Source organism: Corylus avellana, chromosome 2 (assembly GCF_965113065.1).
Source record: "Corylus avellana chromosome 2, dhCorAvel1.hap1.2, whole genome shotgun sequence".
In the NCBI taxonomy this organism is placed as follows: domain Eukaryota; kingdom Viridiplantae; phylum Streptophyta; class Magnoliopsida; order Fagales; family Betulaceae; genus Corylus; species Corylus avellana.
The window spans coordinates 14,662,031-14,677,348 of record NC_142491.1 but is presented as its reverse complement, the minus strand read 5'-3'; the positions used below and the strand labels follow the sequence as shown (position 1 = coordinate 14,677,348).

At 34.4% G+C, this 15,318-nt stretch overlaps 1 protein-coding gene across 1 annotated transcript; it reads left to right on the top strand.

Annotated features, from left to right (window-relative positions):
- Positions 1-10,325: 10,325 nt before the first annotated feature.
- On the top strand, positions 10,326-10,718 carry LOC148587390 (uncharacterized). The gene has a single exon (XM_088512586.1). The coding sequence runs from the start codon at positions 10,326-10,328 to the stop codon at positions 10,716-10,718; it is 393 nt and encodes a 130-aa protein (XP_088368712.1).
- The last annotated feature ends 4,600 nt before the right edge of the window (positions 10,719-15,318 follow it).

Sequence of the window (15,318 nt, the reverse complement as noted above, 5' to 3'; positions counted from 1 at the left end):
TGTTTCATAAACTGCAACTGCTCTTTATTCTTAAAATTTAGGATTAATTACTTTTTTAGTAATACATTTTTATTTTTTTTTTACTTGGGATTCAAATCTTATAATAAATGCTACTTAATTTATGAGAAAATATTAACTTAATACTTCCGTCACACATGTCACCACATACAAATGTCGCTTGTCTTAAAAAATAATTAAAAATTATAAAATTATAAATAATTAAAAAAAAAAAAAAAATTATGGGGGCCAGAATTTTTACCTGCCTAAGTGCATGCCCTCCATAATTAGTTTGTGGTACAAGTAAAAGCAAAGGGACAAGTTGAACCCACACATTAGTCAGATGTTTCCTCTTTGAGTCTTTTGTCCTTCATCCAAACCCCCCCTAAAACCTAGGACGCGCGTAAAGGGCAATAGTGGTTGCGGACAGAGAAGCAACTTCGCAACCAGCCATACCCAACAAATTCGGACCCACTTTCGGGTATAGACTGTACAGTATCGGGTCACTGAACCCAGTTCTCGTTGGACACATAAAGCTGTACAATTAATTTAATCAAAATATTGGTTTTTTTTTTTTTTTTTTCTTGAATTTGAACAGTAAAGAAAATATCGTAAAATATTTTAATCTCAGGCAATAAAAAATAAAGGAAAATTGTATAATAAATCTCTGAATCAACCCTTCAAAATTTTTAAATACTTAACTTTTTTTTTTTTTTCGAAAATTTACTCATTGGGTCAATGGAAATGACAATAAAATTTCTACCGACAAAATTTTTTAATAGCCATTAATCAAATTTAAAACGCACTGTTTCAAGTGGGTCGGTTATAACCAACCTGCCAACCGATAACTGATTATAACTGCAAACCGATAACTGATTTTATATTCGGTTATTAAAAACCGTTAACCGACTAGGGTGGTTGCTATTAGCGGTTTTACGAGTAGAGAAATACAGTTATAACCAATAACCGCCTTATATATATATATATATATATATATATATATATACTATTAAATAAAACATCCAAAACCACATTGTTTTGGAGGGAGATTAAAATGAAACCCATAAGATTTGGGATTTATCTTTTTAATTTTTTCATTTTAATTTGGATTAATGGTTTTCGGCTATGTTTTTTTAGCAACGTTTTTGGGCTAGAATTTATTTGGCCATGTTTTTTTCATCTTTTTTGAAACATTTTGACCTTAAACCCTTAAAATAAGACCAAAATAATAGCAAATTAAATGTTCAGCACACTTAAAAAGCCGAAAAACCTATTAAAAAAAAAAAGGTTATAACCGCGCAGTTATAACTTATTGGATTGAATAACCGCTAACCTTCAGTTATAAAATAACTGATAACCACCTAGACAATTGCGGTTAAGGTTATTAAAAATCAATAACCACCCAAGTCGGTTGCGGTTGCGGTTATAGCCAATAGTCGACGATTATAACTGTTTGAATACCCCTATCGCCAAGGATGGCCTCGCCACCCCAAGGGTGGTTTGCCCACCCCTGGGGTGGCTTGCGGCCATCGCTTGGGTGGTTTGGGGTGGCCTGTAGCCTGTAGGCCACTCCCTAAGCCCTTGGGGTGGTTGGCGACCACCCTATGGGAGGTTTGGGGTGGCTCACGGCCACCCCTAACCATCCACAAAGTGGCAGCGAGCCACCCCTAACCACCCAGGGGGTGGCTCGAAGCCACCCCTAGGAGTGGCCGCAAGTCACCCTAGGGGTGGGGCCATCCCATAGAGGTTGGGGGTTTTTATTTTATTTTAAAATTAAATTAATAAAAAATTAATATTTTAATGGGGGTGAAACAGTGCGTTTTGAATTTGACTAATGACTGTTAAAAATTTTTTATGGCAGAAATTTTATTGTTATTTCCATTGACTCAGAGAGTAAATTTTTGAAAAAAAAAAAAAAAACTTAAGGATTTAAAAATTTTGAAAGGTTGACTCATGGACTTATTATACAAATTTTCAAAAATAAATGGTGTTTACTCTCAAAAGTGCCTATTATATTGCAAAAGATAGGGAGTTGTAGAGGCAGGTAGAATGCTCTACCAAAGTGGCTTCTAGTGAGATGTGGGGATCCCTGTGAAAGATATCAGTGGCGAAGCCAGGATTTTGGTTCAATTCAAGGGTTAATACATTTTTTTAATTTATGAACAAAAAAATTTAAAATTGTCCAAAAATTAATTAAAAATATTTTAAAAAATATATAACTAACGAAGTAGATAAATAATTCAAAAAAAAAAATTAAAAGTTTTCTAAAACATATAAATCTAAAATATAATTAATTTATTTTGTCAGTTTGTTTATTCAATTGTTTTTGGATTTGGTTTATATCACTAGGATGGTAATGAGAATTTTATCTATGGACATATTTGTTAAATCTATTTCAATACGAGCTTTTTTAGAATTTGATTAAAGTTCAAAGAACTTCTCTATAATCTTAGGTAATTGCAATTATATATTTCATCCAATTAAAGAAAAAATGTAACAAAAACTATATATATTCATAAAAAAATTAATTTAATTAAGCAATCTAAATATAAAAGTTTAATTATTTTAATTGTTGAATGGGTTGAAGACAAAAAAACAAAAAACAAAAAACAAAAAAAAGGAGCATACTAAAAAAGTTTCAGTGTTTCGTAGAAGTTTAAATCGCAATTCATAATTTTGTTTTTCATTGTCAATGCCCTTCTCTTACTCGGCATTTCCTTCTTGATTGGAATCTTATATACTTTTGGCTTTTGTTTTTAAAGTTGCCTTAAGTTTTTATTTTTATTTTTATGTCAAAAAAAAATGTTTTTATTATTATTATTATTTTTTAATTTGCAAGTAGTTGCGTTGGTTTGGACTTTGGAAAGCTTTTGGAGTTTGATCTCTCAACCAAATCCACATGCCCAAAATGGTGGACCACAAACCCTTCCAAAAAAAGTTAGTGATACACAAAAAGTCAAAAAATAAAACTTAATTAAACATTGCGTAACTTTGCGTTTAATATATAAAAGGGTATTGTGGGTCAAGTTGCATCGTCTTCCTCCATCATCTCTAATCTAAACCTAAAAGTTGAAAGGCTGAAACTATGGCGGAACAAATTCAAAATATTCTAATGCCGCTTGAGTCATTTGCCTATGATGAGCGAGTAACAATTGTCCCAGATGCGTGGATGAGGGTAGGCAACCAGATAATTCGAAAATTTTATACTTGGGTTTAAAAAAAAAAGAAAAAAAAAATTGAGGAGTTGAGGAGGGGGGTTTGACCCCTCTCAACGACTCAACCCCTCCTTCCACCCCTAGAAGATATAAATCCCTAATGGAGAAAAAAACTTTATTTTGAGAGCATGCCATGAGATACTTCCTACTAAGATTACTAGCACAGCTTCTCAACCATTTTCTCTAAATTTAGGAAATAAAACTACTTTTTGATTCTCTATAAAAAAAACATTTCACAATAGATTTCTTTATTTTTCTCTATATGAATTAAATACTATTTCTTTTTATCATTGCAACCAATAAGAGAGGAGAGAGAATTGTGGGGACATGTGAAAGAGAGAGAAGAGAGGAGAGAGAATGAGTTAGTTTATAATTTAATAATGCATTCCGCATCTAGAGTGTTTTTCAACATTGGGAAGCACTGTAGATGCCCTTTGGTTTAGGTTAAATGTAGGGCTTTTGTTGTGGAGGTGTTTTTGTAGTTTTTTTTTTTTTTTTTTTTAATTTTCCTAAAGATAAAGAAGGAAATGATATATAGAACATCTGCTGCTAGTGCTCTAAAGCCAACCTTTGCAAACGAAAATGTGGTTTAGATGAAGAAACCAGTTTCCATATCTTGTGGGACTGCCCTCTACGAGGGATGTGTGAGGCGTTTCAGAAATGCTCCTCCTTTGGGCCAACTTTTTTTCAAGTGGTGGAGGAAGTGTTCAAGAGTTGTGAAGGAGATGATGTGTGGTTCCGTAGGAAAGTTTGGTTCCGTAGGAATGATGTGTTGCATGGTGGATCCTTCACCCACCCGAATGCACTGGTCCAACAGGCCATGGGCCAGCGTCCTTGGGCTGATTTCTCTGCGGCAAATGCACAAACCATAGTGGATCATCCCCCACAACAAAAGAAGAACTGCCCAGATGGGTCGCTCCGCACCAGGGCTGGTTGAAAATGAACTGTCCAAAACGTGGACTAATTTTGTTTTGGGAGAGCAAGATGGAGCAAGTGGACTAATTTTGTTTTGTTTGTAAATGTAATATTTTGCTCCTTAATTAGTTTCTATCGTGTGGGCTTTGTGCGTGTATGTGCTTCCTTTAAGTCTAGAAAAAGAGTTTTGAAGTGCTACATTGCTCACTTTGTGCTTTTTGTAACAAATTAATATAGAATATGGACATCCCTATACCTCTATGAATGACTTATTGGTGGATAATTTTTTGTGGATCTTTGGTTGAGTTTTCCTTGTAAATTGTTATGTCAGGTCTCTAGAGAACTACCATTTGATTTACAGCTTTTGGGACGATGATTAACGACAAAACTCACCTGCAAATGAAACCTATGCAAACTGCTGCTTATGATTTTTCTGAAGAGAATCAAGCCCCCTAAAAAACATTGGTCTGATTTATTTTTTGGTGTTTTAGCATTAGTAGCGTTAATTGGCGGAGCATTTTATCAAAGCGGCATGCAAGTACAAAATAAGCTGCCACCTTTTCAATATGCACTCTGAAGGCAAGAAGATAAACCCCCACTTGAAATTACTATGAATACTAGAAGAATATGAATGAATTGAGCTTTGGGTATCAACACAATTAGATCTGACAGCTACCATGATATACATTAAAAACGTAGAGATATAGGTAAGATTTACCGGAAGATAGAAGGCGATAGAGAAGCAGAGCAGGGAGAGTTGTAGCCCCGTCAGATCCGGCTGCCGGAGAAAAGGCCGTCGATTTTTCTTTGTTTCTGATTTCTACAGGTCAGAGAGTACTCTCTGAACCAGTCTTCATCGCCAGCCGCTTCAGCGTGAGTTTTTTTTTTTTTCCCTTAAAAACGGGTAAAGGTATAAGCTTTGGCTTAAAAACAGGGTAAAGATTTAAGCTTTGGGGGTCAAAACAATTTGATCAGACAGCCATACCTGATACCACGGATTACAACACAAACATAGAGATAAATCTCTATAAAACCATGAAAAAACAAGCCTCTGAGCTGGTGGCGGTCGGTGGGCGTCGCCAATGGTGGTGCGCGGGTGGCGTTCGGTGCCGGAAGTGGTTGGTGGGGGGCTGAGGCTGAAGGTGAGAGAGAGAGGCCGGGAAGAGTGAGGAGGAGAGGGAAAATGAAAATGCAACCTGAAATGCCTAAATGAAAATGAAAATAAATTACTCACTCAGGCGCTTTCAATTTTTTTTTTTTTTTACTAAAAGGCTTGTTAACCCGACAGTTAACCAAAACAGAAAGTCATTTATAGTTCCAACTCAGAAGCTTGCTGCCAAAAAAAGAAAGTCTTGCACATTGGAACATGTACGTCAAATTAACACGTACGTCAACCAGCTGTTATTCATGAAGAATCAGAGTAAAAAACAAAGGGACTACAATCCTAATTCCTAAAGTGGAAAATAAAGGGACCATGATCCACAATCCAGAATCAGAGTTAAAAACAGAGGGCGCATGTGGTGGTGGATATGTTGCAGGAAGGAGCTAGTTTGGGTTAATTTATTTACTACTTTTATTCCTGCAATAATGCATGCTTGGGTTTCAGCTTCATTAATCTCTTTCCTTATCAGATAATTATGGGGTAAAAAGATTAATGTAATTTCCATTATTCATTTTCAATATTACGAGAACGGATGCCTACATTTGTCATGTAGAACTTGTTTTTTAAAACAAATAACAATGTGGAAAATAAAGCCCCTCAGTACCTGATTTAAAAAATTGAGCTTTTAAAGGTACCAAAGTGATTATTATTGTACCTAAAAAAAAAAAAAAAAAAAAACAGTATTAACCGCCCACATCTGCTATTTTGCTATCCATTATCCGTATAGGTGGATGCGGATGAGATTAGTAAAAATTACTATACGCATCCACATATGCCATACCCTTTATTTATAATTATATTTTTATATATATGTATATTATATTTAATAAATTCACCAAAACCACATTGTTTTGGTGTTTAATACCGTAATGACGTTTTTGGATTAGGTATAGGTTATATTTACATTGTTTTCAAAAGAAATGTGAAATTAATATGTTTTCAAAATATTAGGGCTTAAAAAAAATAAAAAAAAAGGCCAAAGCACTAAAAATCGGCTTAAATTATTTTCAAAGCCGTTTAAAATAGGCTCTAATAAAGATTTAAAGAGGACCAAAATTTGACAACAAGGGGATTTCGTTTCAGAATTAAGATTTCCAACAATATCTATCAACTTGAATTATTAGCAATTTAAATAAATAATATAAAAAACCCCATATAAAATTCAAGTACATGTATAATGTCTAAAATTTATTTGAACATATAAATTTCATATAAAATTTTACGGTAAATACCCAAATTGGTAGCTGAAATACATGGTAGCTAGGACTCCTGATCTACAGTGAAATTACTACTGAAATTACATGCTTACATATGCGTGCGTGTGTGTGCTCCTAGAACTAAGGGATAACACGGTCATAAACCATTCTAAAAGCCTATGATTTGTCATGTTTCATAAACTGCAGCTACTCTTTATTCTTAAAATTTAGGATTAATTACTTTTTTAGTATTAAATTTTGTATATTTTTTTTTAATTTTTTTTTTTTTTTTATCTGGGGTTCAAATCCTATGACAAATAGTATTTGACTTATGGAAAAGTATCAACTTAGTACTTTCGTCACACGTGTCGCCACATGTCTAAAAAAATAATTAAAAATTATAAAATTATAAAAATAAAACAATTAAAAAAATAGAACCTAAAAAAAAATATTTATAAATTATAGGGGGCTATAATTTTTATCTGCCTAGTGCATGCCCTCCATAATGAGTATGTGGTACAAGTAAAAGCAGAGGGACAAGTTGAAATTCACATGCTAAACTCCCACACATTAGTCAGATGTTTCCACTTTGGGTCTTTTGTCCTTCATCCAACCCCCCAAAAACCTAGGACGGGAAGGGCAATGGTGGTTGCGGCCGTATTAAGTGCCACACCTTTAAAAAAAACGAAAATTCAAAAAATTAGTTCTGAAAACTCTTGTGACTCACGTGGGTCACTCTAAAGTCTAAACCCACAGCCAAGCCAAATCCCCACTCAGGCACTCTTACTCAAACGTGAGAAATGGCACTGGGTGCCTTGTATATAAAACCCTATTATTATAGGGACCCCTAAAAAATCTTGGGGTTGCCCCGAAGAGAGATGCAAAATGGACGGGAAATGGAGCTTTGGAGGAAGACGGAAGAGTGATACAGATTGCAGAACACACATTCTACTACTGCACTCGATCCTGTGATCAAGCGTATGATCGATCGCACAAGTTTCTGGAAGTGTGATCGATCGCCTGCGTGCATGCGATCCTGCGATCAAGCGTATAATCTTGTAACATGCATTTGCTGTTACACCGAGAGCGAGGGTCGTATCGAAGTATGTGTATAAGACTATATAAATTAATCATAATCGGACACATTTAATTAAACGGGTCAAACCCTTCGACCCTAATCTTTTAATTTTGTATTGAGTTTTATAATTGTGGGTTGTCAAACTTATTAGAACTTGAGGTTTGCTTTGTTGAATGTACCACATTTAGTTTTATGCAGCGCATGGGGTTACATTTAATAACTATTTAGTATATATGTCAGAGTCCAGATTAATTTGGTTTTTTCTTAAACATAAAAATTGATTGATTTGTGGGTTCTAAATCATCAATTATGACACTGTACAAATGGCTGTTCTATCTTCATGCTATTTATTTCTGTTTTCAAAGTGTTTATTGATCAGAGTGCTTTATGTCTTTATTCTTGTGAAACAACAACGTAATATTCTTTCTATTTTGATAATAATAATATTAATATTCCAGCAAAGCTAAAAAAAATTATGACATAAAACATACCAACTCTCAATTAATGTGTATGAGTATGGATGTTATTTATTTATTTAAAAAAAAAAAAAAAATTGAATCATGTTTTTTTTTCTCCATATTTTCCTCTCTTTTTTCTTTTTTTTTAATTAATGTTCATTAATAATACAAAATCGATCCTCATGTTTTTACTTTACCTAAAGGGTTAAGGGCTAAATATCTTGTTGTCCCCTATGGTTAGTTAACAACTTTAGGGTTTAGTTCTTATCCTTCGTCTCTCTGTCTCACAGTGAATCTCTTCCCTTCTTTTTCACTGTCTTCGTCTCCATCTGCCCAAACTCTACATCATATCACGATTCACGAGCTCTCTTTCTCTCTAACTCCCTCTCTGTTTCTCTGTCCCAGTCTCTCTCTCTCTCTATCTCTCTCTCTCTCTCTCTCTGCCTCTCACGATCTCTCTCGCTCCAACTCTCCCTCTCTAACTCTCGCTTCACTCTCTCCCTTTCTCTGCTCCCAATATTTCTCTCAATCCCGCCCAGTTCTCCCTCTCAATCAGCCCTAGCTCTCTTCTGCTCTCTCCCTTTCTCTGCTCCCAACATCCAGAAAAACAAACAATAAAACTATTTCAACTAAAAAGAACACCTTAATCCAGTATATAAAACAAAGACCAAGCATAAATCAACAAAAAATATTCAATATTTACCAATGTAACCAATGGGAAAGCCAAAAAAGAGTTGTAATCGCAATATTTTTAGGGATTTTAGCTATTTATATATATATAATTTGTATACTGTGAGAGAGTGGAGAGAGAGATCGAGTACGTACTAGAGAGAGGTGCACCAGAGAGAGCTGAGTGGGCCGGAGAGAGAGAGAGCTGCCGGATCGGAGAGAGAAACTTGCGCCGGAGTGAGGGAGAGAGAACCGAGTAAGAGAGAGAGAGATTGATCGAGAGTGAGAGTGAGGGAGCTGAGTGAGAGAGTCTGAAATCTACATGCATAAATAGAGTCTATATTAAAACTTATTTAAACATGAATTTCATATAAAATGTCACATTACATACCCAAATCGTGAGCAATTAAGTAATAATTGCTCTTCTGTGGATATATTCTACATTCACTAACATGTGCTTTTTGTATCACATGGCCTACGACTCAGAAGGCAGATCCGATGGACCACAACAAATCCCAGCTTTCACATTATTTTAAGCTAATAATTAATTCTTACTACTTTTTCAGGAGGTGGGGACCATAGTGAATTCTGCTCCCTTCTGGCTTTACTCGATGAGATTTTCCATTTTGGGAAGGTTCAGTGTAACACGACTGGCAAGATTTTTTTTAATTTTTAATTTTTTTCATGTGCTATGCTTTTACCAAACTCATCTTCTCTTGTGCAGAAAAAAAATCTCTGTAAAAAATCTTGTATTTGGTGCCCTTATATCATAGGTGGTAACTACGTTTTTGGTGCTAATTTATTTTAAGACATATGTTAGAATTTAATAAAAATTCTATATTTTATCTATAAAAGTTCATGTGGCAAAATATTATATCATTTTCTTTTTGTTTTGTCTTTTTTCCTCCACAATAAAATGATGTGGCATCTTTTCATATGAATTTTTATGAGCAAAATATGAAATTTTTATTAAATTATAGCATTTCTCTTATTTTAATTGGCATCTTGGTGCAAGTGACTTGCTAAAGGCCGGAATGCAGTGGAGGATCGGTAATGGAGAAACGGTGAAAACATGGGAGGATCAATGGGTACGTTACCAGTTTCTTACAAAATCCAATCACCTCCTAGGATTTTGGAGAACACGGCAACAGTGAAACAACTAATAGACCCAGATTCGAAGTGGTGGAAATAATCTTTATAGTCAACTTTATTCAATTCGGCTAAAGTGGCAGCAATAAGTTCAATCCCTTTAAGCAGCAACAATCAACCAGATAAGAAGATATGGCGAAGTACAGTGGATGGAGTATTTACAGTTAGAAGTGCCTACCACCTTGCAACTGAATTGGCTGCAAGGGATAGGCTGGAATGCTCTAAGCAAATGGGAGGTTGTGAGATGTGGAAAATTTTATGGGTTTAAATGTTCCTAATGCGGACAAGAATTTTTTGTGGAGAGCATGTAACAACTTATTGCCGACGAGGGATAATCTTATGAGAAGCAAGGTTGTTAAGGAACCTTGGTGCCCGATTTGAGGACGTGAAGCGGAGACAGTTAGTCACATTTTATGGGAGTGCCCGGCTGCAATGGATGTATAGGGTGCGGGGGATTAAGTGTTCCAAAAATGCGCCCTCAAAGGCATGGAGTATATTGACATGGTAGAGGAAATGTTCACACGCTTTGGCCCCGACAAGCTTATTATTTTTGTGGGGTTGGCGAGGTGTATTTGGTTTCGAAGAAATGCCGTGGTGCATGGTGAATTTTTTAAGCATCCAAATGATATTGTGCACGAAGAGAACGTGGCGGTTGAAGCTTTCTGGAAAGCCCAAACTGTAGTTCCTAGCTTGCAGGTGGAACGGATCCAAAAAAGTCCAACTGTGTGGACACCGCCCACTGAAGGCTGGTTCAAAACCAATTGGGACGTAGCAATCGACAAGGATAAAGGAAATATTGAAATTGGAGCAGTGGTGAGAGATTGGATAGGGGGATTAGTAGCGGCAAGGAGCCTGACCAAACCTGGTTTTATGGAGTAATCCACAGGGGAGGCGATGGCGTCTTGCCATGCAGCATCTTTAGCAAGGGACGTGGGTGTTCAAAATCTGATACTGGAGGGAGATGCGATGCAAGTAGTCCATGCAGTGAATTCAAAGGCTCCAAATCTTAGTCGCTTTGGGCATCTAGTTGACGACACGAGGCAAGTTCTGTCTTATTTGAATAATTGGAAGTGTAGCCACGTGAGTAGATCAGGAAACATAGCAACTCATCTTTTGGCAAAGATGGCTGTGAATCATGTCATAGATATATAGGATATGGTTGGATAATTTTTTAGATTGTATCCGTGATATTATTCTGAAGGAACGTTTTGCTCCTTCTTGTTGATTTAATGAAGTAGAATGCCACTTTTTCTTAAAAATAAAAAAAAACTTGGAGTTACAATTATTATTTTATTTTCTACTGGATACATGGCACTACAAATATAAGTATCACCGATATGGTTGACTTAAATATGTGGCATTAAGGACATGTGTCATGTTTTTACGTATGCTAACATAGAGATCCGTTAAATATTTAGACGGAAGTACTAAGTTGATATTTTCAATAATTACAGGTATTAGTTGTAACACTTTTTAAAAGAGAGGGGGCTATTTGATTTTGGTCATAACCACAAGCACTAAAATTGCATTTAACCCTATATACTAATAGGCTCAGAATGCTTAAATGCTCAAGGGAATAAATTTTTAAAAAACATTTGATAATTTGATGATGTAAAAACTGGATTTGACCATTTTAAGGTCCACACAACATTTTGATCAATTCTATACAGACTATACCAAGCATATGAACTCCAATCAACTCAACAAAAAACTTACCATCCACAAGTTCTAACCAATAAAATAAGTTATAGGGAAAAGTACACTTTACCCTCCCAAAGTTTGGGGTGATTTTCAATTCGACCACCAATGTTTCAATTTTTGCAATGCACCCCCCCAAACTTGCAAATTTTTTTCAATTCGACCAATTTCATCCAAAAATTCTCATATTGCCCATAATTTTTTTTTTTTTTTTTTATAAAAAATTAAAATATATATATATATTTGGGGTGGCCGTAGCCACCCCTTTGGCCATCTGGCCATTTTTGTAACCCCAAAAATTTTTTTTTTTACAAAAATTAAAAAAGTAAAAAAATTAGGGGCAATATGGAAATTTTTGGATGAAATTGGTCGAATTGAAAAAAATTTGCAAGTTTAGGAGGGTGCATTGCAAAAATTGAAACATTGGTGGTCGAATTGAAAATCGTCCCAAACTTTGGGGGGGTAAAGTGTAATTTTCCCTAAGTTATAATCAAACAAAATCTGAACATCAAATTTAGCAAAATTAAGAAAAAAAATATATATAAATGAGTTATTTTATTGAACTTGGACTCCGTTTCGTGTTTGGCGTAAAATGATTTTCTGAAAAATATTTTTTTATATTTTTTGGTGTTTGGTGCGGCGAAAATAATAGTCAATCAAAAAAATTTTTAGTTTGACTGAAAGAGTCTCTTTAATTTTTGGAAAATGGTTTCTATTTTTTAAAACCGTAAACCATTTTTCGAGTTTGAATTCTTAAATCGACAGACCCAACCATGATGTCGCCGGAACCCTGCCACAACTTCATCGGGGTCTGCTAGGACCTGACCAAGGCCCGATGGGCCACCACCCAGATTTCGCAAGGACCCTGCCACAACTTCGTCGAGGTCTGCTAGGACCCGACCGAGGCCCAATGGGCCACCACCTAGATTCCGCAAGGACCCGACCGAGAACCCGCCTAGTATATATATATAAACAATTAAAAAACTAAAAAAAAAAAAAAAATGAAAATTATGGGGGTGGCCATAATTTTTACCCTCCTACTGCATGCCCTCCATTATTAGTCTGTGGTACAAGTAAAAGCAAAGGGAATTCACATGCTAAACTCCGACACAGTATTGTAGCACTGAACCCGGTTCTCGTTGGACACATAAAGGTGTATAATATGAGAAGATCAAAATATTGGCTTTTTTTTTTTTTTTTTTTGAATTCGAACATTTTCTTCACAATTTATTTTATTTTATTTTTTTAAAAAAAGAAAATTAAATATTTTAGGAATGAAGCATCATTTATTCAGGTGAGTTTGAGCCCATATGTAAAAAAATATTAAAATATTAATTAAATGATTAAATTAATTTTTTTTATATAAGTTTAAACTATGGCGCACTGTACATACCGATGGGAATGTGGTTATTAGTCATATTTTCATTTGCATCCCATCATAAAATTATTATCCACATCGGCCCAATTATTAAATATGGTTATTATCCGCAATCTTCATTTTAAGTAGTGGGTTTATTTTAATCTTTTGAGTAAGGCATATGTTAAATAATTTTGAAATAGTTTGGGCCATACCTGTGTACGTAGTATACAACATAGTTTTGGTGAATTTAATACTATATTATATAAAAGGATATAAGGAGAGTGATTTTTACTATCCCCATTCGCATGTGTGAATAGTTGTGGATATTATCTGCCCATATATAACGCCCTAGTTTAATTTTTCATTTTTTTTTTTAACTTTATCTCCACAATTTACATACTATTTAAATTAAATATTGTGAAAACTTCACTTACCCTTGCAATTATAGTCTATAGGTTTAACAATTTTTCTAATGTCAATATCTCATGTTTAATTCCTTTTAATTTTACTAATTTTTTTTGTTTAACTACAACGTACCCGTTTAAAAAAAACGAAAATTCAAAAATAAATTCTGAAAACTTTTGTGACTCACGTGGGTCACTCTAAAGTCTAAACCCACGGCCAAGCCACAGAACAGTTCAAGGTTTTTTTTTTAAATAATAATAATAATAATAATGTCATGCGTATAATAATTCATAGTAAATTGAATTTTTACTCTATTTTAAAGTCTGAAACCTTTTTGTTAGAAGTCTGACCGATAACATTTTTTACTTTTACTCTATTCTAAAGTCTAATCTGAGTTTTATTTTTAAATTTTGAAAAATCCAATTATATTGTGGCACATCACTTTGTAAATTTTTTTTTTTCTTTTTTTTTTTTAAATTAAAAAAAAAAAAAAAAATTGTTTGTAAACTTAGCATTTTTCGAAATTTTTTAGGATAACATTGAAGAATCAAGCATAAAGTCCACGTACCCATCAAACTATCATCCAATTGACAATGTCGAGTAATTTTAGAAGTCTTTATCTCTTATGTCTCTCCAAAAATGATGTAACTCTCAAAAATTACCATTTAATCAAAATCTAATAATGATCGATCTTAGAGGGACTTATAGCGTTGTCAATATCAACAAAACTATCAAAACATTGTCAATCAACTAAAACAATATAGAACTGGTCGGAGGAGGAAAGGTGGTCAAGAGAACACCCAAAAAAAATTCCTGCTCAGCTTGACCACAAATAATTGTGTCTTGACTTGTTCAACTGTGGATTTGCACCCTTCTGACTTCTCAAAATGAAGTCTTTCCATTTTGAGAAGGTTCTCCGCGCGGGACCGCAGAAAGTCTGGAACACGACAGATTACCATAGTGTTGAGATTCTTGAGAAGCATTGAGCGGCCAGATTGCCATAGTGTCCTTGTGGTGGGATGTAATAAATTAATAATGGAAGGATGGTTATGTAAATTTGTCATGAGCTTCTATCAAGCAAACTGGGAGTTCTGATTCTTCTGAAGGAAGGAATATATGTTGGGTGCCCTCCTTTCACGTGGGTACATTTCAAATCGAAAGGGCAATTTTGTTGCCCAAAACAGAAAGTCATTCATAGTTTCAACTCAAAAGTTTGTTGCCAAAAAAAGAAAGTCCTGCATATTGGAAAATCAGCTGTTATTGATGAAAAATCAGAGAGTGAGATAATTAGGATGATCACATGCACGCAATCTTTTGACAAGAAGATAAAGTAAAAAACAGAGGGACCATGTGACAAGAAGATAAACTAAAAATCCACTCAAATTATTTTCAAAACCAAAATTTGATAACAAGTGAATTTCGTTTCAAAATTATGATTTATGGCAATTACCTATCTGAATTATTAGCAATTTGGATAAATAATATAAAAGACTCCATATAGAATTCAAGTACATATGTATAATGTTTAAAATTTATTTGAAGATATGAATTTCATATAAAATTTTACAGTACATATCCAAATTGGTAGCTGAAATATATTGTAGGACTCTTTATCTTCAGTGAAATTACTAGTGAAATTATATGCTTAGCAATGAGGGACAACATGGTAATAAATCATTCTAAAAGAGTATGATTTGTCATGTTTGCACTTAGGCTTTTGGCACATGTTTCTGTTCCTTTCTTTTTCAAATGTTTGTACTCAAGTAGCTAGCGTTGAGCAATTCTTTTGGCACATCAATGAAATTCCCAAATTGTATGTCCAGCCAAACAGATATATATTAATGGGATTCTTGGCCTTCTGACTTTATTCACCAAAGTTAATGAACTCTTTTCATTTTAGGAAGGTTCTTCATGGGACCAATGCTTTTATTTTGTTTTTTTTAATGAAATAATGGAAGGCGACCGGCAAAACAACAAATGAAATGTCTCTGTCCATTTCTTCAATAAATGCCTCCC